The sequence below is a fragment of the Anguilla rostrata genome, chromosome 8, assembly GCF_018555375.3.
Source record: "Anguilla rostrata isolate EN2019 chromosome 8, ASM1855537v3, whole genome shotgun sequence".
NCBI lineage: Eukaryota > Metazoa > Chordata > Actinopteri > Anguilliformes > Anguillidae > Anguilla > Anguilla rostrata.
The window spans coordinates 18480906-18507894 of record NC_057940.1 but is presented as its reverse complement, the minus strand read 5'-3'; the positions used below and the strand labels follow the sequence as shown (position 1 = coordinate 18507894).

At 39.5% G+C, this 26989-nt stretch overlaps 1 protein-coding gene across 2 annotated transcripts in view; it reads right to left on the bottom strand.

Moving 5' to 3' along the window:
* Positions 1-24971, bottom strand: part of efr3a (EFR3 homolog A (S. cerevisiae)) — a 112338-nt gene extending 87367 nt beyond the window's left edge. The window contains exons 1-2 of one of the 2 annotated variants that reach the window (XM_064346865.1): positions 24665-24971; positions 24195-24336 (exon numbers count right to left, since the gene is read on the bottom strand). In XM_064346865.1, coding sequence (XP_064202935.1) covers positions 24195-24204 — 10 coding nt within the window. In that variant the 5' untranslated portion in view covers positions 24205-24336; positions 24665-24971. The remainder of the gene's footprint in view (positions 1-24194; positions 24337-24664) is intronic. The other variant, XM_064346866.1, reaches the window with a different exon arrangement.
* Between the last annotated feature and the right edge of the window lie 2018 nt (positions 24972-26989).

The following is a 26989-nucleotide window of genomic DNA, read 5'->3' as shown; positions in this document are numbered from 1 at the left end:
GGCTTTACCTCCTCTAGCCCTGGTGGCCCGTTAACCAGCTCTGCGGCTGACCTACCCAAATTCAAGAAAGGGCTTGTTTCCCTGTCGCGGCTGTAGGTGAAGGCTCCGTCAGCCTCTGAGCGAGAAACCTGCATGTACCGTCTCATGGCCACAGATGCTGGGGAGAATCCGTCGGGCTGCAGCCTCTAGGCTTGTGGAACGTAGCTCAACTTCCCTCCCTGCTCGCCGGGTTGGGTCGAATCTCGTCCTCGGTGAAAGATAGCAGTCTGCCGGCGCGGTCGCTCACCCGAGTCTCTAATTAACAGCCCATGTGGCTGGAAGGCCGGTTTGTCGTTACCGATCTCCGGTTGGAGCGTATCGGGTTGCCTTATGGGATGTCTCCTCAGGATCGAAGAGAGGGATGCATCAATATACCACAGCGGAAAGGAAGGGTGGACCCAAGACTGTTTATGTGTGGCCGTTCACTTGTCAAATTGCCTCAAGTAGTGAAGAGGGGTTATCGGTTGGGCAGTGAATTACCTCAGCCTCCCTGTCCTTTTCATTACCAAGACGATGAAGAAAATAAAAATCACTCTTGATCAGATTGGATTATTTTGTTGTTAATTTAATTTCCTGCTAGTAGTTAAGCATACATTGATTTAGCTGCTTTCGTAAAAGACCTTAATTATTTATTTTTGAAACATCCACTTTAATTGCACCTTGCACTTTACAATTTATTCTTGCACTAGGAGAAACCAAATCCCCTCAACAAAGGACAGAATAGCATAAAATTCAGCATGCAGCATTGACAGAAAATTAGAGTTAGGTTTCAAATGGAGTCCATGCCTGCTACTCTAAAACAAAATGGATGTTGCTTCCCTCCTTCTCCCCTGGGATATTAATCTCTGTTACATTTTGTGTGAGCATGATGGGTCGTTCCTTTCAAGCCCCTCCAGGTATATAAATGTGTTTTGTTTTGAAAAGTAAGCATGCACATGATCTTTTTTTTAGGAGCCATGAAAGATTAGGCTCCAGAGCTCTGGAAATAACTCCCTGCCTAATACTCACTCTCCTAACTCCAGACTGACTAACCTATTCTAAAAATCAATGCAACCAGCATTTCTTTTAAAAGTGGAATGGACCATATTTTCTTCCGTCCAAACCCTTTTCCGAGTTGTGATCCAGTAGGATCAGTATCTTCCTAGACTAAGACCTTGACTTCAATATTAATACATTATGTGTATACCACAGGCAAATCCTTGTTTCTACTAAAAGGGATGCCTTTAATGTGCTTTACATAGAAAAGCATAATAATGAATGGGCCAATGATAGGACCACTAATGGACTGCATTTATGTGTTGAAATGACAATCTTGTGACCGACGGCCCAAGACCATCACATCATTAATTTCCATGGCCTACCGAAGCGGACCACATCCTCTCCAATCCTCTCACTGAGCGTTCAATTAAAATGCCAGAAGAGAGACAGGCAATCCCTGCGTAAACATAGAAAGGGGACATCATATTCATCTTGTCTTCTGTAATTCATTGATGGAGCTTGGCTTCATGGTGAGGAAGAAAGCACCACTGGGCAGAGTGAAATACACGCTTTGCTGTGAAGGAAAATAATGGAAGGTCGCATACATTTTTCCTGCATGACCATCATGTGCACTACATCTTTCCCTGGGAGCTGTCAAGGTCACAATGGATCAGAGAGCAGCGAGAGCCAAGGTTAATCATTTCCTTTATTTACAGCAGCTATGGTGCAATGTGGCCTTCTGCAAATATGGAATTAATGGGGGGTAGGCTAATGTGAATTACAGAATTACATATTTGGTGGTCCTTATTATGTCAAATAAACCCTTGTGAAGGCCACATACTGTACTCTCTGTACAATACTCATAACCTTTAATAGTTTTGTATTGCTTATCATTTGTCTTTTTTACACTAAATGATCATAAAATTAATAAGATCCAGTTATATGGGTTATTCAGTAATGTTAAGAACTATTTCATGTTTTTCAGTATGACTCTACGTACAGAGTTTAAGATCGAAACTTCTTGAAAATGAATTTAACAATATGTTCCATTCGCTCATATATTTTGAGAATATTTTAAAAGAACAAGAGCTGCTTTCTGAACAAAGCAGTAACAAAATTTCCAACAAGGTTAATTGTGCTGGGCAAGGTATCTTTACAAGATTCCCTTTTAGTAGACCCGAGTGGTACTCATCATTGGAACATTTCAATTAGTGTGTGGAGCTCCATGCCAGTACATTTTTAATCTGCAAAATCCATGTGATTTCTAAGCTGGATGATGAAAGTGTTGCTCCGATTAATTCTTGGGACCTCAGGAGCAAAAAAAAGCTGGTTTATGATGAAATGTCACTTGACTGCCAATGTTATATTTCCAAAATTATCACATTTTATAAGCTGCTTTTTCACAGACACGACTAAGTCGAGACATTATTAGTGCTGACAGAGACATACAGAATTGCAATCAATCATTGTGGACACACGGAAAATAGATTTGCATGTGTCTACCCAGTGTTGCATGTGAAGATTATGATAGGATTTTGCAGTGACATTTCATTAAATGCAATGTATGGAAAGTGCGGGGGGAGGAGGAGTGGTTTGATATTGTGCAAAAGGGAAACCCATCAGTCACACACTGCACATGGCTTACTGTGACAAGGACCCAAGGGACTGGCCAAGAAAGACAACCATGCAGATCTGGCAAGAATGCTGCTACGCTTTATCCAGCTATGTGAGTGTTATTGAAATGCATTAGTTAGGAGGTCCTAAGTGTTACAGCGCAAAATAATGCACATTAAAATCCTGACTGGCTTCTTCTTGGTTAATTTCATACCATAAAAATCTGAATATACAGTATGTAAATAGAAAGAGATAGCATGATGGATAATAAATTAGTGCTGCTAGGTAACAACATTGCCTATTATATATGTTTAGGGTACTTACTGTCTTACTTAGCTAGCTGTTACTAAATATGTCTGGATGCATGTTATTTTTAACTGTCTCTTACCTCCAAGCCAAAAAAGAAAAGCTACTGCATCTTTTTGCTGCTACAGTTAAATACACCAAAAGCAACATGGTTCCACAAGTCCAATAATCAACACAATAAATGAGTAATTCACTTTCCATTTTTATAAAGTGAAAACCTAGTGGTTTACTACTAAAGATTGGTTACTGTACACAGACCTGTATACAGGAGAATGTCTGTTGGTTACTTTGTCTCATTTCTCAGGTAAATAGCTATCTCTGATAAGCTCATAACATTTGCCGACTGCCAGCACCAGGAAAAATTGAGACATGCATGACTTCAGCTAAGTGACAAAACCAGTCCACTCACCACGCTCACCTTCAAGGAGTTTAGACTAATTCTTAACAACTGAATTCTAACATAAAACCACTGGCCTGTTCTTCCAACCTGCTCTGCCCACCCAAGTTCAGTGGGCTTAGACCACAAATACTAAATATTAATCTCTACATATGGATTTTTTGTTAAAAAAAAAAAAAAAAACGCTTTAGTTGTTCTATATAAAATGTCAAAATGTACAATTGTGCATCATAATAACCAAAGTTGCCAGAAAATCAAACGCTGGGCATTATTATTTATAGTAAAATTCTTTGTGAGAGCTCACATACTATATAACACCCTGCTTGGAGTGCTGCTAGCAATGATTCTGAAACACAGTCATACAGACAAAAACACAGACTGCAGAAAATTCCAAAACTGAATGCTATAACCATAGTCGAGTCTCAAATTATTACTTCTTCTCTAAATCAACAGACACAACTGCTTGATTGCATAAAAGCTGACACTGTGGTACTTCATCCAGTTGCTTCAGGTGTCCCCTGTATGGCACCAAGATTTGTGAACCTTGAAGGGAAGGCCACATGTAAAATAGATGATGACCTATAAATCTCTGTCTGCATAGCACAATACAACACAGCCCTGCTGCTATCTAAATTTATAAGGCAATGACGTTTTCTCAAAAGTAATTTTAGCGGTTGCCAGTGCTCTGCTGGTCTTAATCTCTGGTGATTCTCAGAAAAGGACTTTAAGATGGACCTGAATATGGAAAGTGTCCTTGGAATTCCCCTGCTCCTTTCCATTGGGGAACCTAATCTTCTCTTATGTCTGTTCCCTGCAGTGCCTGGCATAATCAGCGTGCTTTGTTATGGTTTTTAGTGTGCTATGGGTCCATTCTACAGGTCTGTATGAATGGGAGGACACTGACGTTCTAAAGACCCGTGTTACTGCCTTGTCTTTGACCTGCAGCTGCAGCCTATTCCCTTATCTTGCCTGTCCATCATCCCCTGAGGTTTCCAGTTCTGAATGATCTCTAATCCTTAGGGCTGAGGCCCCAAGGTCATCTCTTATTACAAGGTTACCAAAGGTTAATGAATGTTTGTCTAAACCTGCAATCAAAAAAAAAATCTGCACCATCTTCAACGTCTGAGGGACATCTGACTGCTTTGAGTTCTCCCATGCTGCCAGCATATTAAACCCAAGTCAATCTATAAATGACACTAGCCTTTCCTCATCTCTGGGGACTTTATAGACATAAGAACAAACACCAGGCTTCCTATTATCTGTGCAGCATGGCATCAGAAATAGGAAGACTTCTTAAATCCCTGGATATCCATTCCTGGGCCAGGTGGTAATTTCAAAAGCCAGACCATCTATTCAGGACAGGAGTACAAAGGCAGAATACTGAGACCAACCACCATGTGACCTATATATACCTTTTTGCCCATGCTCCCCATACCCTTCAATATGATGAATTTCACAGAGCAGCCATTCTTTCAAATTTAAAAGCACTTCAGGCTGGGGATGCTGGGCAGCTCACTAGGTAAAAGTGCAGTGATCTGACTATGGCCGGCAACCCTGCAGAGGTGGAGCACGATTGGCATTGCAATTCAGTTCATTGGGATTCAGTCAGTAGGGATAGTAGTGTTCAGTGTTCACTCGACCGACCCCCCTTGTTGGACATCCGAGCACCTGTGGCTTGTTCTCTGTGCATGTATATGATTGGGTCTCCTCCATCCTAACTCTGCGCATGTGCAGCTTGTTCCTGCAATGTGAAAAGAAACATCTGGCTGGCTCTGCATGTTCCAGAGGATAACCCTGAGTTGTTTTCACCAAACTATGTACAAGCATATAATATGGGCACACTTGGTACATAATTACCAAATTGGGCATTCCAAATCTGGGATTAGAGATAGCAAATTTTTAAAAAAGCACTTCAGGCCACCATCACTGTAATATTTCTGCATATACTGGTCAAATCAGAAAAAAATGTTTTAAAAAAATGCAATCACAATCTATGCATAAACTGTCTAACGCAGAGACATAATTATCGACCATTATCCAATAAAAACATACATCAACAAAAATGCTTTCTTGCAGGAAAAAAAAAATCACCTCCGCACTGATCACACTGGCATGAATAACATGAACTGTTCTCACTGTGGTTGAATGTTCAAAGTTTGAAATATTTAGAGTTCATTTAAATTTTTGTTAAACGCATAATATGCAGGATTTTTTAGCCTTGCTGTGGTCCTGTGTTTATAAGTCGCCTCCTCCATCTTCAACCCTGCCCACTCTCCCCGAGTACCCGACTTTGGTCATCTAGCTATGTAACATAGCTTTTTGTTTCACTATATCTAGGCTTCGCCTCAGCCATTGCAGCAACTAGCTAGCTAGCAACAGACACCGCTGAAAACTGATCCCAAACCACAGGCTCTGGAACCACACCCAGAAACATCCCAAACACATTTTAGAATAACAAATACAGGTGAAGGTGCACAAATTCGGCAAAAGTGCATAAAGACAGAGATTGCCAGTGCACCATAGATATGCCTTTGCATGGTCATTTTATAATATTTTTATAACAACATTTTTGCCACTGATTGCAATTTACATTAATTCCCACAATGAACGTAAAAAAAACAACAACACAAAAAACACCACAAATTATATCGCATTTTTAAAAAGCTGCTGCAAATTAAGTCATTTTCACAAAAAAAGCCCCTCAAAATCCTGGTGGGTCTGATAAACAAGTGCTTTATTTCATGCACCTTGAGATTGCCTCCTTGCTTTTCTTTTTAACCTTGTAACCCCACCTGTTTGAAATAAGGAAAACAGAAATGAATTCAAAGAGCTTGCATGCACACTGGAGAACACTACTTATACTTCCCTTACTGTAAATACCATGAAATTGCATGTTTCCTGAACTATTTGGCCCTTATACATCCTGTGTAATCCAATGAGCACTGATGGGCAGTCCTTTTTCAAACTTTTGTATTCAGCCCTACATACTCCTAACCATGTAGTCTATTGTTGATGAAGTGTTGTGTACAAGCAAGGCTTCCTCGGCTTAAAAATATTATTTTATTTAGCATGAGAAAAAGCATGAATAATATATATATGCAGGACTAACATTTGAGTGATGGATCTTGTACTAACAGAATTCTGTTAGTGAGTTAGCTATGTTCTGGTGGGTGCACCACATCAATTCTGATAATATTAATAAATTCACACTTAGAATTTGTGAATAGGAGCTGGATGATTCATGGTATATGTGCTTGTTATTTATGTGCAAACTGCAATGTATCTATGTGTATTTTGCCTTTGTGAACTACTTTATGAGAGTAAGTCAGGACACCAGTAAATCTGTCCACCTAATTAATTCAGCCAGGAATGTACTCTCCGCCTGGTAATTAGGCTTTCTGCTTCAAATGAATTCTTGCAGATTTTTGTATACACATCCAGTCAACCACTATCCCAACCCAATTCAATTCCAATTTCCAAATAAAGTAGAACTGCACGTTTTTCATGGCAGCCATTTGTTCCCACATCTGTGCAGTTTCTCCGTAACTCCTGTGACCTGGAAGGACATTTGAAATTTGCAGTTTGATTCTGGCAACAAAAACCTAATGGGGCCATTAATGACTACCACTGGGTGCTATTATCCTGAGATAACAAAGTCCATAAACACTGCGCTGAAATGCTTTCCGACCGAGTTGATGTCCTTTCCTTAGCCAGCAGGGAGACCTGATGTGAACACCTCAACAATTTATGAGGGAAATTCCGTAAACAGGCAACACGAGGGAGGGCTGAGACAGCCTCAGTTGGAAAAGGTCAGGGAGATGACATTGAAACTGCAGAGCCCTGCAGCATGCGTGGGAGGACAGATGGTTTTGGTTTCTGACAGCATCCACTCCTGCGCTTCAGTAAGCAGGACGGCAAACTTCTGTACAGATCTAAAGAAGGCTCCAAATCCCACACTGGACTTTTTTTGGGTGGGGTTGGGGGGGGGGGGGGCTGCCTCCATTTCAACAACAAACAGTTCACCTTGTGAAATTAAGTGCCAAGTAATGGCCAAATCAACTGCCATAGTACATGCACATACAAATGTACACACACACAAACAAGTGCATAAACGGACAGTGGGTACCTCCTCAAGAATCATTGCTATTCCAAAGGAGTGGTGAGAGATAGCATGCTATCCAGCACTTCAAATGGAGATGGATGTTCCCTTACTCAGCCGCTCCACCAAATTACCTCATTCTCAAATGATGGTATCCACGCCCGTTTGCATTCTACAGTCACACAGGACTCCAATTATGCTCCTAAACAACCTCTCAGTTTTCGATGAACCCGTTAACAGCCTCCTCTTTGGTTTTTGTCCAACCTCATAAGTGTCTGATACATAATCTCTTCCTGTCAGACCTGGGCAATCATAGCAAAGAGAGTGTGCCTACCTTCAGTCAAATAGAGCCATAGATCTGCCAGTTCTTCAGTCATGCCTCTCAGAGCCCAGGAGGAGAAATGCATTGACAGCTGATGAGGAAAGATTACCTGGCTTTGTGCAGAGGGTGTTTAAAATTCAGAAAGGGCACGGGAAAAAAGGACTTTGTTGGGTTGCTTGGAGAGTCATTAATAAAGCATGAAGAATATTCCTCACTGGCAACAACCCCTTTTTATGAGCACAGCATGCCGCTAAACCTCAGGGTCCAATTAATCTTCCCTCCAGATTGATTCCCTGTCCTTTAGCTCCCACTGCTGACACTAGTGCAAATGATGTGGGTCCTTGCACATAAGGATAGTGGCCATGGCTGGCAAGGTTCCCTCCGCTTTCCATGTCCATGATAATGTTGGACAATGCTAACCGTTAGTCAGGCCACTATTGCCAGCTGGAAAATGGATCATCCAATTGCTGTTTTTGTCCATGATGACAGGCTTACAAAAGCACAATTTTGAGGGATAAAATTGCAGCATTCAGTCCATTCTAAAAGCATGACCCCCTGGTCATATTCCAATGCCTGGACTTAAAGGTACAAACTGCTAGCCTGCATTCATGAAAGCAATATCTTCAGCCGCAGTACAGTGAGGCTATGATCTATTTTTTACTTTTTCCGTGTTGAGATGTGGTAAAGAGATTGTTGAAATCAGGCAACACAGGTAAACTGCTTTAAATTGAGGAAATAAACCAACGGTGCATGCATTTTCTGATGCATGAATCTGTTACTAGTCCATCAACATTTTCATTATATAAACTGTTCCAGGGTAGCACTCCAGCACTACTGCAACATGGACCTCTGCAGATTTTTTTTTTTAATCAGGAATGACATAGAAAGCCAGTTTCTTGCAGATCGTGAACTAGTGGACACTCTGCTACTTACATTACTGTGAACAAATATTTTCCCCTTCCTGATTTCCCCTCTATTATTGCATACAAAAAAGATCCCAGAAGAACATACAAAGAGCTGCAGGCCTATCTAGCCTCAGCTGATGTCACTGTTCATGACCACACAATAAGACAGAGCAAGTTTATTAATGATGACGAATTGTCAAATTATCAAGATTTTTTCAATTATGATCGGTGAGGAATACAACTGGAGTTGAATTAACATTTTTTTAAAACAAGAACGAAAGGTGAGTGAAATCACAAAATGTGGCCAAGTTTTTGATAGAGGATGAAAAATGAAAGAATGCAAAACACAACACCATAAAATGCGGATTTATTTTGTGTGGAGCATTACCTTCAACTCAAAAAGTCAGTTACCAATGTTTTTCACCCAGGAGAAATATCTGTATTGTACAACAGTACGAGAAAAAAAGCAACTCCTTGAACTAAGTCAGTGAAGAAATATGTTTGTCTGTTAACTTTTATTTATAATGAACCTCACAGTTTATGGCTCAAATAAGGAGAAAAAAGATCCAGGCATAAAGTCGACCGAACAACCATGAATATAAGAGCCTGAACTTAAATCAGACATAGTGCTCATGGCCCAAATAAAATATGTCTGACTATTATGAGATTGACCTGACAGTGAAACATCGCTATTGCTGGCTTGCAGGACGCGATTATAGCTGGCGAGTCAAGATTTTGATTGAATCGGAGCCTTAAAACTGCCTAGTAGACCATATTTCAAGAGACAAACAATTACTGAAAACAAACATCCATTGTCAATATTAATGTAATGGGCTATATATTTGTTTTATTGCTTCCACGGCTCTATTTTCTGACAACATTAAATTGTCAAATCCCAATGATTTGCTAACAGCCCGCGGCTCAAGTCAAGGCAGTCTGAGCTGGATTCCTAAACTCTGTGCCCCGTCAGCCACAGTGTCTGCAGGTTTTCATTCAAACCTCAGATCTACCTAATTTGATAAATTATTGTCTTGATTCCACTGCCTAGTTCTAGAGTGTGGCTGAATTCAAGAGAGGAGGAACATGTTCTGGACTAGGGTTGCTCAAGACAGCAGACATAGCCCGGTGATTTAACATCTGCATCAGCTACCCAACAAGAAACCTGTAACTTCATTTCTCTATTTCATAATACAGTAAATCACAACAAAATTACATATTTATCATATATGGTGAAGTTACGAACACTCGCAGTGCTGAGAGGTGATTAAATGAGTTATATAATAGCTATAATAATGATCTGGGTTGCTAAGGAGCAGATCAAATCTATACACACCCATGAACAAATGCACAGTGAGAAGGATAAAAATGTTAACTTGTGGGTCCATGCAGCCAATGAGCTTGGCAGTCTCATACATTGAGTATCTTGAATGTCAGTGATGCACAGGCTACTCTGGGTCCTCAGGATGACCAGGACGGAAGAGTATGGAATTTTGCTATCCTGCAACTATGCGATTTATTTTTTGTCTGTTTTAATTTTTGAAAGATAAAATAAAAGCACCAACAAGCACAAACCTTTTACAGCTATCGTCCATCTAAGTACAGTAAGATTCAATTAAATCTCTTCTCTATACTCTGGAAAAACCTCAGCTTTCAACCGTTGCTCATGAAATAAGATTAATTTGCATTTCAGCTACCCTTTGAGAGAAATTAACAGAAGGAAAAAAATATAATATATTATAACAAAAATATATTAAAATTTCAAGTGTATACAAGTGTCAGGCAGCCATATTAAATTCAATTTCTTGACTGTTACTATATTAAGGAATATTGCATTTGGAACATTTTTTAGCACATAATTAACACAAACAGACAGAGGTGCATTCACATTGGTGCAGGAACCGAACAGAATGGACACTACTGCAGATTGAATTTGGAGCGTGTCTTTGGGCAAGGCCTCAGTCTGAGGAGATGATCTGCACTTCAGCTCTGTCATACCGGATCAAAAAATAAAACACACACACACACAGCTTCTTCACCATTCACATACATCATTAGCAATACATTACCCACCCCATCAAAGAATTTATCAGCTTACATAGTCAGAAATTCCTTTGAAATTGACAGAAAACATCCGATTTATTCCCTACCGTTGCCTTCTAGTACTCTCAGAACGTGCGATTGCTTTGATGTGAAATCGTTTTTTTAATGATTGAGGCTCAAAAGGAAAACCTATGGAGTACCATAGGTTGCCTTTGAGCGATTGTAAACCTCTTCCCTTTCGGTAGAGCCATTTGCAGCTGTGCTTTATGCATTAGGCATCATATTATCGAGCTTAAACCAACTCAAGATTAAAGATGTTTTGAGTGCAATTTCTTGATGGATCAGAACACAAGAGGCCTTGCCAGAATGAGAGGCCACAAACATAATCCAGCTCATATACACAAGACAGACCTGGGCTGTTTTCTGCTGTTTGAGTGCAGCAGTTAGAAGCACATATGCCGCTTTTCCACCGCATGGTACCAGCTCAACTCGACTTGACTCTACTCGACTCTACTCGCTTTCGGTGCCAGGTACTTCGTTTTCCACTGCAGATAGTACCCCCGTCAATGTAGCTGGTCGTCATAGCAACGCCGCATGAAACTACCGTGACATCATCTTCAACGCGACACACACAAGAACAATGGAGAATATCAAAGGGACGGTGTACTTGATTCTCGGTATGTGGCTGTTTGTCACAGCAAGGAGACAAATTTTGTTTCAGAAGAGGCAGCAAGACAAAAGACTGCTGACAAAAACAGGAGAGTTTGGGAAATCCTACATCAGAGCTCAGACATCGAGACGACTCTGATTGCGCAAAAGCGACGATTCTAGTGACGATTATCTCTGACCAATCAGTGGTCTGCAGTGTTTTCATGTAACCTTTTGGTATCGCCTCAGCTCGCTTGGAACCTCAACGGAGGTCATACCAAAAAAAGTACCAGGTACCAAGTACTATCCACAAGTTTTTCCCGATGGAAAACCAAAAAAGTCAAGCAGAGTCGAGTCGAGCCCGTAACACGCGGTGGAAAAGCGACTATATTAACCACATTCTTTCAGTAAATCACATGCCACTGTTAATGCCACTTCTTGCTTTCTCCTCCTCTAAAGCCTTTTTTAATTTGCACACCATTGAATCCTTTGAAATTTCCTTCGTTTTCAGTCTTTCAAATAAAGCTGACATTTATATAGTTTCTGAGCAAATATGATATTTATTAGCTGTACACACAAATAATACTTTGTGCGTGTGTGCATAAACACATAAATATATACAACACTATACATAAATGAAAGGGAAGGGATTAGGAATAAATCCTTACATAAATTACATAATTGTACCAAAGTGTTTTTTCATCCTTCTCAATTTTAACCAAGCAAAATACAAAGATGTCATGCATCACATTGCGCATTAGTGATTCATGAGAAGAACCTTATAGTCAAGTCAAATTCATTAGTGACTTATCCAAAAGATTGAGTTATCAGAATGTAAATGTGGTCTCATACATTGCTGAATTTAGAGAACATATAATCCAGTATTGTATTTATATAACAGATAACAGTGCAATGAAATGTCAGCATAAGCATGGGTATGGCCAAATTCCAGACATATGGTCTAGAGGCCTACAGAAATTCAGGAATACATTTTTTTTTCTAAAGAAAACTCAGATTCACCTTGGAATTTCCATCAGTGAATACTGCAATATTCAATCTGAAATTGCCCACAGTGCGATAATGCCACAGCTCTGGCAGTTCATCAGTATCGATACTGAAAAGTATTTAAGCAAATAGCTCAGGAATGCAGGCTGAACAGTAAGCTGCATTACAATAAGTGCTGTTCTGGCTGGCCAACAAGAAAGTGATGTGTGGTTTGCATTCTCCCTTTAATGCAATTCCCAACTACCAGCTACTCCCTTTAATATAAAATGGTCATACAGTCATAAACTATAAATTATAGGCATATGTCAATCTGATACTGTATAATCCAACACATCAGAATTCAGGATGAATTTAGTACCAAGCATACAGTATTCTTAAATGTCATATTCTTGATTTTCTGTATACTTCGTATATGCTGCCCATACAGCATACAGATATATTAGTTCTGTAATATTTTCTATCCCTGGTGGTCTGTTTGAGATCTGACAGACCCCAGAGAAGCAACAGTGGCTTCTCTCCAATCAGGGAGCTAGAGGCCGGCATCCCTCTGCAGTCTGTTGATGAAGGGCTTAATCATGCATGAAAGACAGCAGATGACCTCGTCTCTGTTGCTGCCCGGCAACCAGCCCCGTACCTTCCCTGTGCACGCTACAGTAGCTGCCCACATTCCGACAAACGCCTTTCAAAAAGACAATAAAGGGAGCCTTTCAGGTGTGGAGCTGGCTGACTGCTGATACTGAAATAGCCCCACACAATGCTGCAGATTTCATTCTGGCAGGTTCCAGCCAGGGACCTGAGAAGTCACAAAATCACTGCTTTTTGAATTCATTCATACATTTGATTCATTTTTAGTACATGCATAGTACTGTATACAGTGAGCTCAATAATGTTGTATTGATGTTTTCTAATGGACAAAGACCTATTTCTACGTAATTTTGGCTCTGTACTCCACTTTTAGATTGGTAATCAAGCAATTCACATGTGGTTAAGATGCACATTCTCGGCTTTTATTTAGGGGTATTTATATACATGTTATTTGTAAGTAGTAGGACTTGTCATGTAGTCATGTTTAGCACTAGTCATGCAGCATATCCTTTGTAAGCACTGACTGCTTGAAGTCTATGACCCATAGATATCACCAGGTGCTGAGCATCTTCTCTGGTGATGCTCTGGTAGGCCTGTACCGCAGCCATTTTCAGCACCTACTTGTTTTGGGATTTAGTTGCATTAAGTCTTCTCTATAACATTTGAAATACATGCTCAGATGGATTAAGAATAATAATTTTCCCATTTTGGCTTTGAAAAACTCCTTTGTTGATTTAGTAGTTGCTTTAGTTTGGAGGCACTGCTAGAACTTGAGCACATAAGATGCTTCTGTACTCTTCAGAACTATGTAATTTTGCTGCTGTTATCAGAAGTTACATCATTACTGAAAATAAGCGAGCCAGTACCTGTGGTGGCAACCATAAATGCCCAAACCATAACACCCCCACCAACATGTTTCACAGAAGAGGAGGGGTGCTTTAGACCTTGTGCAGCTTTTGCCATCACTCTGATACAAGTTAATATTAGTGTAATTTATCCACAAGAACTTTTTCCAGAATTCTGCAGGCTCTTTAAGGTACTTTTTAGTGGTTTAGTGCAAACTAAAAGTGTAGAAAACTTCTACACAGTCTGGTCACTAACCAGACCACCGTGTCTCCCTCTCCCCTGCCATCCCTTCCAATAGACCTGTGAAAACTGGTGTGTCACTACCCCACCTCAAAAAGTAAAGCACAATCGAGCAGAAAAAAAGGTTAGAGAAAGAAACAAGACTAATGGGCAGCAAGGGAGAAGCATTTTGTTGCACTAAAGGACAAGTGGGGCGTGTGCGCATGTGAACGTTTGTGTGCGTGTTTTGTGTTTGCGTGTGAATGTGTGCGCGCGTGGGGGGTAACGTCCTTGGCATTCTTCATGCAAGCATACACACAAACATACAAACACACACACACACACATAAAAGGCACCCTACCAGAATTGTTGTTCTCAGAATCCATCTCTGTGCCAGCGGTAAGGCTCTGCGCTGTGTTACTCCTTTCGGGCCCAGCGGGTCTCTCTTCTCATTCAGCTCGCCGCTCGCTTTTAATCTGTGACCTTGCGGCAGTTTCCTTATCCGTTCTGCAGCAGAATCGCTGATGGGTGCAGGTAGCTGCGGCGATGGCCTGCTGCTTCACCTCACCTGCACTGTCAGCTCCGGCCCCTCACCGAGAGACGGAACACTTTGCCTACAGTTTTATTTTTCATGTCCGGATTTAAAGCGAGTATGACACATCACAAATAAGCGTTTTTTGTTGTTTTGTTTTACTATAAGTAAAAAAGTGGCGTACAGCATTTAGCCTCTCACCAAGGGAGGAGGGGGTTGCAGTTTTCAGACTATTTAACCTGCCTACCCAGTATAGTTTTGTGAGGGCTAGCACCATTAAGTTGGGATATGACCCCCTGGACTAATGTTAAGCCAGTGCTTTGTGGACACAGAGTGGGGCTAGAGGGCTTATACTCCGGGTTAACGGTGTACACATTCCAGTGTGCAATACCACAGCTTAAACCGGGTGGTCCAGGCTTTGCTCTTAGCTGCCAGTGGATAATCAGTGCAGCAAAACCCACGCAGAGTAAGGGGCAATCAAGGAGCGCACCTCACTTAACGACAGTCCTTGCTGCAGGCGCCCCAACAGTGTTTTCATTAAAGTCTTCTTCTGTGAACGTGAATGCATGGGGAGAACAGCAGCCTGAGGCTACGTCATTTTGGCTCCTATGGCGCCTATTCCCAAAAAAAAAAAAAAAATATTCTAGCCATAGCATGCTGCACTGGAGAGGCCAAGCAGTAAACTGGCTCTGTCCTGTGACAGCAAGGCCATGAGATTGAGGACATGCTGAGCAACGGCCAAATAGAAAATTCTCATCTGCCTGTCCACACTTTCATGGTGAGACAGGTTACCACTGCTGAATACTGAACTGAAGTTTTTAAGGTGTCTTGAAGTATTTGGTCCAGTCAGCCGTCACGGTATAATTGCACCACAAATGCGATTCTTTCCGCTTACGGTCACCCGAGAAATTTTGAAGAAAAGCAAGTTGGTGAGATTTAAGGAATTCTGCAGGCCGTGGATAGCTAGCAAACATGAGTCATGAGGCATTTTTCATTACAAGCCATCTAACATTGATAGAATGGACAACTTATGGTTCACATGTTTAAATGACAAAGCTGAGTCATCCAATTCTGTCACTGACAGATAAAAGAAGGCAAATGGAAGCTCAAAAAGTGACATATGTCAGAAGCTGGTCTTTGAGAGAGGTGAAGCTTGACTGGGCTTGAATGGATTATGCTTTTATGTATGGGTTCACGTATTTTTAACATGATTCACAAGTTTTTGCAACATCTTGTTTATTTAAAGCTATTGTGCCACAATATTGTATACACTATACTTTTAACTGTTTTGTTTCAACCAATGATATGTTTCTGCAAAGTAGAACTGCTGCTGGCCTACAGACCATTATGAACCACCTTGCCAGTGTGAATTTCAGGACTTCAACTCTTTTGGTCTGTAACTGAGAGAAATTAGATATTGGCATAATGCATACATCATATGTGCTTTACCTTGTTGTTTACTATTGGAAAGTGTAACATGTATAAGGGTTGTAGAATAAATATATCATGATTATTTATTCCACTACGATGGCTTTAAAAACTATACTGCTACATCTGTGAGAGGATAGCAGCACATTTTGATTTTTTCTCTTAATAACCCCTATTGACACCTCTGCTTTTGCTAGAGCATAGTGGTCACTGTGCCTAGACCAGGTTTCTGGTGGTAGAATTTTCAGAACTCCTAAACATACTACTCAAAATACCACTGTACCATGCATTCACACCGATTCATAGCCCAAAATGACCAGCACAACAGGGGGTGAAAATACAAACCTTGGTGCAAACAAATATAAATACAAATATACCCTTACAGCTCCATTTGTGCTAAAGAAGTGCTCTTGCTTCCTCAAAACAGAGCCCATTGTAAGACACTGAGATAGCAAAGGCTAGCAAATTAGAAGCAGAAGTTAGTAGTAGCTTGGTGAACTGAAAAGCAATGACAATGACCTCTTTTTTGCTATAAGCCTGCCATACTTGTTGTAACTCTAAGAGAAGAATTAACATTTTAACACAAAACCTCATCACATGTAAGGATAGGCTTACACAACTTCAAAGTTATATTTTTACTTGCAAAATAAAGGCAGAATCTGTAAGAACATTTATCAGGCACATGAGATGTTCTAAAAAGAGAAATTCAGCAGGATAAAGGAGATGCAAAAGCATCAGTTCAGAAAGGTTATATTTAGCTCCTACTTCACAGAACATGATCCGCAAAGCATGCAAATTGAATTTTGACAAAAAAAGCATAAATCTATGATCATGTTATACCACAATGACCATATAGCTACTGAACAGCAGATCAAAAACGATAAGTAATCGCTGATGCCAGCAATTCAACCACTGCATTTGAATTTGAGATTTTTCTGTAATTTACATCTCAAAGAGAGGGGGAGCAAATATCAAGAGATAAAAGAACAGAAACTTCTCCAGGTTCATAGTGCACCCATCTTTTTCCTGTTGCAGCCCCAAAAGAAACCTTTTTGCATCTGGAATGCATAAAGTGTGAAAACCGTGCTCTACAGGGATAATCCAGAAAAAGAAAGAGCTTACCAAGGTGAATGTTTGGTACCAGACTCAAATTCAAACAAAACCCATTCACTTTCATTCACCTGAGCTTCAGAAGCCATTGCAGTGCCATCTGAAGCTCATCGAATGAAAAACCATGAAGAAAATCCACCCAAAACAATTAAAAAATATATTTTTCACATTGTTCTGCATGTTAAGAACTGTGTGGTGCGGATAACGAAGGTTTTAGCATTTACTCTCATTTACAATGAGGCAGTGTCCAGACCTGTGGGTAATTGTGCAGAATGAACCCTCCACTATAATTAGGCCAAACTCACAGACCTTTCTAATTTCGGGTGCTGACTGGGCAAAGAAAGTTCATTTTAGTTTCTAGGTACACAAATATCAACCTCACTGAGGCTTAAAGAATGTTGGCAAACAATCATTTCAGATCAGTAATTCTGAACAATTCATCAGCGTCAAAGGATTAGTTACAAACAAAAGATTAGAAACAAAAACTGAAAATTAAAGAACACAAAGAGCTGTCACTGTGTTTTCCCTGCTTATTTAAAAACAAAACATGCAGGAAATGCCATTCTGGTCTTTATAATACGGCATTTAGACAGTACATCCATATGTTCTTATCAAGCAATGTTTTTATTAAAAATGCAATTCTAACCTTCTGAACCCTGAGTTGACAGACGTAAATAAGCAATGGAAAGATAAGAAGGCCAACAAGCACTCAGATAGACTGCAATAAAAGGTCTTATTGGGCCAGATCAACCCAGATAGCACAACAATTGAAATGTTCATTGAGTGTCAATTATTTACCACTTTCAGCAAAGTAGTAAATATTTAGGTTATCTTGAGTAAAGACAATTAATGTGTATTTCACTCCTAGCCTTAAGTGTAAATGGCATGTAAGGAAGTGACCACAATAAATAAATGATCAGTAATGCTTCCGAAATTGAAAGCACTTAAACTTTAATTAATATCTCATGTGTAACACAATGGAATGCTCTGAAATTTTCACACATTTAACAAAAAGTAGTCCCTTGTGGACCATGAATTAAAGGATTAGATTTACTTCAATGAAACACCAAGAAATTATACTTTCCCATTGACTAATTATTATTGACTAATTATGCACTAATGACTGAATACAATTGACCAATTATTAATGTAACACATTATAACAACACAATACAGAAGTTTTGAAATATTTTCACCCACGATATTCAACTTTGTACTTTATTGGACATGTGTTTTGTAGTTGTCCAATGACCATGATATGCACTTTTGTACGCCGTTTTGGATAAAAGTGACTGCTAAATAAATGTAATGTAACTAAACACAATGAAAAACTGCAGCAACACTTACATTTTTCAATCGCAGCTTATAATTCTTGCCAGTATGTCAGTTTTTCCGATCTGAGTATAAAACTAGAATGGGCGTGTAAGGATGTATCATTTTTGTAAAATTAATGGCATAAAACGCAGAATATATCTGAAACAAGAGCAATTTGAAAAAAGATCAAACAGTTTGAGTTGCTCTTCATGGCTATCAAATTATGTACTAACTAATTTGTACCTGGGCCTATATCTTGAAGCACAACATTGATTCTATTTGACCGAGAATACAGCAGTCTCCTGGACTTTTGTTAAGCTACTGTGTATATGCAGTTGTAGCTGGTCTTATGCAGTAAAATTTACAATAGTACAGTTTTTGCAGAGCTTAAGAACATTCTGCCATTGTCAACTATGACATTAGATGACAATAGACATTATGACATTACAGGCAATTAAAAAATGGCATTTGAGGCTTCTGACATTATCAAGTATTGTACTGACATAATGATCTAACAAACAAAATGCAATAAAAGAAATAAAAAAAAATACTAAGTTATTGACAGCTTTGTTTTCAGCACCTCTGACACAAACTGGAGTGGTGATTGTGCTACCGATCAAAACACTGTGAACATTCATTTGCAAATTCATGCAAAATATGCTGCATGAATAGGATTAGACTAAAGCTAGAAAGAAACTGGTTTCTTTTGGTCTTACATTCCATCAAATGTATTCTGCAGAAAAAGACCCATAGGCCCATATTGCTTTTGCGGCTGTTTAATTTTTAATCATAATGCATAGGGGTTAGATGTTTCAAGAAATTAAAATGCATGATATGTTTGAACTTTTAATTCAGGTGTTAACATGATGTTTGTTTATTACGAATTCTTATTTATCGACCAATTTAAAGCAAGGTCCCTGTGATCGCTACTGATAGCACCTTCACTTACATAAGAAACCACAGATTCTGGGCAACACCATCAACATGACCTGCTGTCACATTAGGCATTCGCCTTAACCAAATGAAGTGTCATTTGTGTTGTTCAAAGATTTTGAAAAACATTTTTTAAAAGTCCTCTTCATCATTAGTGACAATACATTAAGCAAATATGCTTTTCTTATACTAGGCATGAGGCAAAGGCACATACAGATTTTGAATCCATTTGTATCAGCATTAGAGTAACAAGATGTTAACCACAGCCTGGAGGTTAAGAGAAAATGATCCACCTGTATACCTACATATATGTACATAGACTATTAAAGATTGTCATAAGAAACGAAAGCGGGTGTAGCAACCGTGAATGCTAATAAACCAAAACGCCATGCCAGGCCTGCAAAGAAAGAACAATTCTAATTACACTCCTGCTACTGGCCTCAGAGACCAAGGCAACACTCAAGATTTTTCCTCAAATCCTCAATCCTCTCAAGCAGAGAAGGTTAATATTAGTCAGCATTAACCTTTGTGCCACAAACTGACTAAAGTAATAACAGTTTACTGAATGTTAAACAGAGCAGAACACAGCCTCTGTTGTACACCATTTCCTAAAATAGATATTCATACCAGCAGCGCTTGTTATGTGATGTATTCCATCCAGACTTATAAACTTTCATTTCTCAGGCAATTTTCAGGCTTTATGGGAGAAAACAGGAGGCAGAATATTCTCACTCCCAGACCAGAGAAGCATTGTGGTGTGCATTATGCCTATTTATGCAGAATTACTCAGGGAAATAAACAGTGTGCAACTTAGCTCAGAAATGAATGGCTTTCTTGTGGAATTTGTGAGTGTTATGCCTATAAATCTCTTGACATATACTGTTATGTCCCCTCTGTGTCTGAATTTTATATGGGGTGAAAGAGGCAAGTAAGTCAAATTTATATAAACTCTCAACATGAGTTGCTGGAATGTCTTAAATGCACATGGAAGATGATAACCAAATATTTAACAATGAAAAACTAATAGAAACCAGAAACCAGAACTTCTGTGTGGGAGCTCTACCGTGTATTTGATTGGTTAAAATGCATTTTATTTGTCATTACAATTGTCTGACAGCTTAAAAAACCGTATTACTTATTTCCTGAATGCAGACACCATTATCCTAGGCAGCTTAGCCCTATATGCTTTGAATGCTATGACTTAAACCTTCTGTAATGCATTCACACAACACATGCTTAAAGAGAGTGAAAATAATAAAGCACTGATCATCAAGATTTTTGTCTACAAAAGTACCACTGAGTCAAAGCAGCATACATAATTTCACAAACGCGCACAATTTACATACTGGTAAAGGCTTTCAATGAGAGACATGCTTTCATGCTCCATATCATCACCAGTTGCCCAAGACACCAAACTCCAAGGACACTGCCAAGAAATTCTGCCAAAGCAGCTCAGCAGTGCAGCGCTTATTTCTGAGGGGACGTGACACGGTACTGCAGAGGAAGGCCAGACGTGAACGCAATGGCAATGCCAGCAAAAGTTCTTACCAATTAAGTTCCGTAATTGGAAGAATGTACAACCTGCTGTGTTGAACAGTAGCTAACGTGAACACCATAAGGCAGGCAACCCTGAGCTGTAGATGAACAATCTGTGGCTGCTAGACCCCATGAGCCGGTCCTCGACTAGTGTCAAGAATTGACAAAGGCACCAATTTTAGACAATTGTGTTGGGTGGTGGATTTCTTTTCTTTTCTTTTGGGTGGGGGGGGGGTTGGTTCTGTTACGGCACAATTACTTAATTGAGGCTGTTAACGCCTTTAACTATAATGAAAGCCTCTGACCCAGGCAACTGGAAGACATTGGTAGGAAAACTCCAGCGGGAAGACAGCAAACACAGCAGCTCTAATGATCTGTTAGATCAAATAATACCCTTGGCTCGCAGCTCTCAAATTGCACTCGAGAATGAGACTAGTGAAATACTTGAAAATCTTCTGGACAAACACACACACACACATATGCAAACACACATGCCCGTTCAATGTACATTTACTTATTTAAAGGACTTCCAAACAAGTACATTATGTTAAAGTAGTTGCATGCAACATAGTAAATGGGGAAACCCACAAAGATTAGCAATATCTAACCCACTCACACACTCATACACACATACATTTAGGTAGGTTCGCACTCACAAACATTAACACAAACCTGTGCTAACACATATGTAAATATGAATACATGGGGAAACAAAACTACACATTTCTGTTGGTTTTGCCCCAGATGTTAGATGCATGGAGCGACTATGCAGCTAATTCCACACCTGACTTGGGATGGGCTGTTGCAAAAGGTAGTGGCAATAATTAATTCAGACTAAGATGTGCTAACTCTTTAAAGTAAACAAATGGCAGCTATATATCAGCAAAATATAGTAACACATTGCCCTGTCAATGGAAAACATGCCCAGCAGAAGTCGGATTACATTTTCTATAACCAATCATCGTCTAGGATTTAAAATTATGGAGGCAGGTCAGTTGATTTCTTAAATCCATCCTTCATATCACGGCCAAATGAAATTAAATTCACATTTTCAGAAATGAGTTAACTGAAAATATTCAAGTTCACAGTGACCCCTTCTCTTCATCCCAACTGTCCATTAGTCACAACAGTCAACATACAATTTATTGAATCTAAATTGAATGTGCCTCTTCCTACAGTACATATTGCAGATTTTGTTTTTGCATCATAAAATAAATTTTAAAAATGCACTGCCTGCTGCACAGGGATTACAAATACATAAAACTCTTTGTTCAGCTGCTTACAAAGTGGATCAGGTTGATTTGGATAAATCCTACATGCCACGCATACAGAAACAAAGATAATAACACATTTGAAAATATGGGTCCCTACCCTAATGACAAACTATGCATAAGAGGATTTTCTACATCAACAAAGTGTTATTTTCCCAAATGTTAATAATGAATGCGCACAGAGTTAATCATTGTTTAATGAATTAATTTTCATCACCAGCACCTGCAGTGAATGTCTGATGGTTTTCTAATCATGGCCATAGTGTCCAATCTGAGCTGGTCAGGAACACCTGTACCCCTCAGTTAATTCATGCGATTTTCCATTGTGCCAGAAATGAGTTCTTTCTAAATATACCGGTTCAGCAGTGTGCAGCTGAATGCAAGTCTTCTCTTCAGTTAGGGTGACAAGGAGAAATCAAAGGCTACCAAAGGGCTCTATAAAAAGCCAAGAGTAAACAATGTTTACAGCCACAAGGAACACAGATATGGTTTAAATCATATTCAGAACCACCCAGTAACATCCGACATCATCAGCCAAGATTGTGAGAATGTTCAGAGATGGGAGATATGCTCCTAAGAAAATTCAATGAATGCCCAATGTGCATACCAGAGTAACCGAAAACTTCTACAGGTCATGCAAACCCACATGCATCAGAACTGTTTGGCCAACGGTGTGATTGATGAGAGAACAAATCAATATCAGTCTTGGGAATTTCCAATAATTGTGTTTTATGGGAAAGCAAAAGCACCAGCTTCTACAGTATTGGCAGAACTCTGACAGATGGGTCATAATTAATAGAAAAGGAGACAAGGCTTACAGTATGCAATCAAGGCATTCCCAAAATAACCCCAAAACACGAATATAGACAACCCAGAGAAGGTGTGCCACATTATTAGCCAAACTAGCCATATAAGGAAGGAACATTTAACTACTATGTTGTCCATTCAGAAAACGACAGGTGAACTCAAATTGAATAAGCATCCTCTGTGATATGATTTAATTACATATATGAAATTCTAACCTGGCCCCTTATGCATGAGAAAACAGAGATTCTTTCATTAAGCCCAAAAACATATATTGCGTCCTGTAGAATTTTCCATTTTTTCCTTTAAATTGTAAGTTATTGATGAAACACATCCACAGAGTCTGTTTGGCAAGTTGAAAATGAACATGTGTCTGTTTTTAAATGTATATAGGCATGTCCATTAATAACTGGATCGGCAAGGATAGGTCACAGCTGTTTGATAAAAAGGCCCCAAAGAGATTTTAATTTCCCTATGTAATCGTGTTCAGCAGAGCCGTTACCAATCTGCACATGGCCTGTGTTTTCACATATGATTAAGGAAACATTAAAGAATGTAAGCTGTGCAATGTACACCAATAAACATTACATGTAAAATAAATGACATTTTTTAGGAGGAAAGGCATCATTCTGAACAATGGCTACCATCTAACAGCGCATCTCCCACTCCCAAAAAAAAAATATGCCTCTTAATCTCAACTACCCTTTTATTGTCTATTCACACACCATTTGTCATTGACATGAGAAATGATCGCTTTCGGTTTACTGTAGCTCCTCACAAAGGCATTAAATTAGGTTTAGAAACGAGTCCAATTTTAATACAGAATTCCAAAACTTACAAAATTAGGCGCACACGAAGTGTGTTTATGCCATGCATTGAAGTGGTATTTTCATATCCTCATAATCTGTTTTAAAACACTCCGACCACCAGCGACTGCATGTGGTGTGCACTTTGCATTAAGTTCACTGGGTCTGAAACGACCAAGCAGAGCGCCTGATTTTTGTGTTTACAAAACTACACTGGCAGTTTTACTCTGGGACCCTAACGTAATCTGTGTCTCACACAGACGTTTAATTGGATACGGGAACACCCCGATATTTCTGACATACACGGCAAAGGTTCTTTCTTCCCATTGCACTGGCTGTCATCTTGCTTTATCATTTCTGGGTGCATTTATTCCTGGTTCCACGAAACCGCAGTGAGCCTAAGGTAAAAACGGATTACGTTATTCCCCAGTCATAATTCAGAAGTCACATTGCTTACCAGCAGGCATTCTTCTGTAAATTTACTGCAAGGTCCTCTGATGGTACAGTTTCTTTCAAGATTATGTGCTATTTTCCGAATTCACAACTGTCGAGTCTCCTTTACTTCATAGTTTGGCATTGACGTGGGTCCGGGAAGGGCACTACAATGTAAAATAAGGAATGGTATAAATACAATACACGAAACCACAGCGTTTTATTACAAAAACACACTCATATTTAATTTGTAGACATAGGCCAGTTTGTTACATATGTTCATTCGGATTCAAACGTGACAACATTTTCACCTGCAAATCGGACACACATGACTGCAATTCGCTGCTACTGTGGCTACCATTGCCACGCCAAACCTTCGCCAATGTTAGATTCTACGCAACATCGCCTGTCGCTTTAGTGTCCTCTATCATCGCTATTATGGTTTAACTGTCAGCAACATTAACAACAATGTTAAGAGGCTTTAATGCTGAATACCTGTGAACGGTGTGGATTAACCCCTTTAGACAACCGCTTCCTGTAAAAAGTCCGCTTTACCTTGTTGCGGAGCAGAGTTAACGCGGAAGTAGGAGTTTCTCTTGAAACGTAAAGAAGGTCCCCTTTCCACCCACTGCTGCCTATGTCCAGAGTCCGCTGCATAACCTCATTTTTCGCTCTGCAGCGTCAACAATTGCTCTAAGAGGGGGAAAAAATAAAAGTTAATAGGATCAGAACGGTTTGTGTTGGGATAGAAAGGGTGTCCTCTTCCGCTGATGTCAAGCCTGTCAATCTTGTTCTATAAATAAGGAAGTGAGGGTAAGTCGAGTCGTTCCCTCCCACTACCAGAGCGGACATGTAGAATAGCAATGCACCAGTAACACTGTATCAAATTGGTAACGGTGATGAAACTGTAAGTTAGTTCTCCGATGTCAAAATTACTCAGTCATTTAAGTTAAAACCAGAATGCATTACAATGAACAGAAACTGAGAACAATGCGTCCGTGTCTTCTGGTGAAAATAAAACATTAACAGCCATACGTACGCTTATAACCAGAATGAAAACTTGGGGGACTGCGTAAAAACTGTTACGCACAAATGCATGTAACGTGTCAATAAAAACGAGCATGGGGAAATAATTTAATTGTGGACTATCTGATTGTATCGCAGTCATACACATGAACGTAACCTACCTGAGAACAAGAACAAAACATGTCCTAAATACGCGCAGCAGGGCACTACAATGTGTAGAACATCATTAAATGAAAACGTTTAGTCTGATATTTGGGTCAATTAAATCAAGCCCATGTGACAAATAAAGAATCTTGAGGGGAAGCGTTTCCTAATGTATCTTCAAACACAAGCAACACTTATCCAATGACCGCAGGGTCTGTCTGAGTCATCACGAAAATTGTCTCGGTAAGGCCCACCGTAATGTCCAGTATATATAAGTATATAAGTATATAGCGATTTTCCGATGGACAGCCAAATACACACGGAAGTGTCTGGCGTTTACATTGGCTATAGGCTAAACAAGATGCAGATCTTGGATGACAAAAATATGTTGCAGTGAAAATATTTTCAAAAATATTATAAATTTTACACATGGATATATATATATATATATATATATAGTGAGCAACATAATTCGTTGGACAGTGACACATTTTTTGTTATTTTGGTTCTGTACTCTAGCGCTTTAATTTGAGAGTATTTTCATCCATATCGGATGAACCGTTTAGAAATGACAACACCTTTTGTACATGGTCTCCCCATTTTAAGGTACTACAAGTATTTGTTGAATTGGCTTCACAGATGTGTTTCGTTTGGCAGGTGTATTCATTTGTGTCGTTAGTGAATGCAGAAGAGAGCTGTTGATGTCTAGTCTTGATTCTAGAATTTGCAATTGCCTTTGGAGATTGTTGTTGTGGTGTGACAACATGAGGAAGACAGCAGTGTCGATGCAAATTAAGCTGGCTGTCATAAGGCTCAGAAATGAAAATCAATCAATCAGGAACATTGCAAAAACCCTGGGCATGCCCAGGTCAACAGTTTGGTTCATCATTAACAAGAAAAAAACAACTGGTGAACTCAATTATGTCAAAAGACCGAGGAACCAGCTCAAACCAGTCTGGCCATTCTCCTCTGACCTCTGCCATCAACAAGGCATTTTCACCCAGAGAACTGCCGCTCACAGGATATTTTCTCTTTTTTGGACCATTCTCTGTAAACCCTAGAAATGGTTGTGCGTGAAAATCCCAGTAGATCAGCAGTTTCTGAAATACTCAAACCAGCCGGTCTGGTACCAACAACCATGCCACGTTCAAAGTCACTTAAATCACCTTTCTTCCCCATTCTGATGCTTTGTTCGAACTTCAGCAGATCGTCTTAACCATGTCTACATGCCTAAATGCATTTAGTTGCTGCCATGTGATTGGCTGATTAGATATTTGCGTTAACGGGTGCAGTTTGCAGTTGAACTGGTGGACCTAATGAAGTGGCCGGTGAGTGTGTATATATATATATATATATATATATATATATATATATATATATATATATATATATATAATGCAGAAAGTGAACTATCCTTTCAAAAGGCCTTTAAAGTGTTTATTGAATGTGTCTTGTCAAGGTTTCAGCATAGTATATGGTTCTAGAGATTCAGACCAGAGATTCATACAGGGGACGAAAATGAGTTGCGAGTCTTAGGAGGATAATGAACATGTCTTTTAAAAGGATAGTTCACTTTCTGAATATTTGAAGAAACATTATTCAAATGTGTCTGCTTTCTATTGGCCCAGTTTTTGTGTGCAATGAAGAATA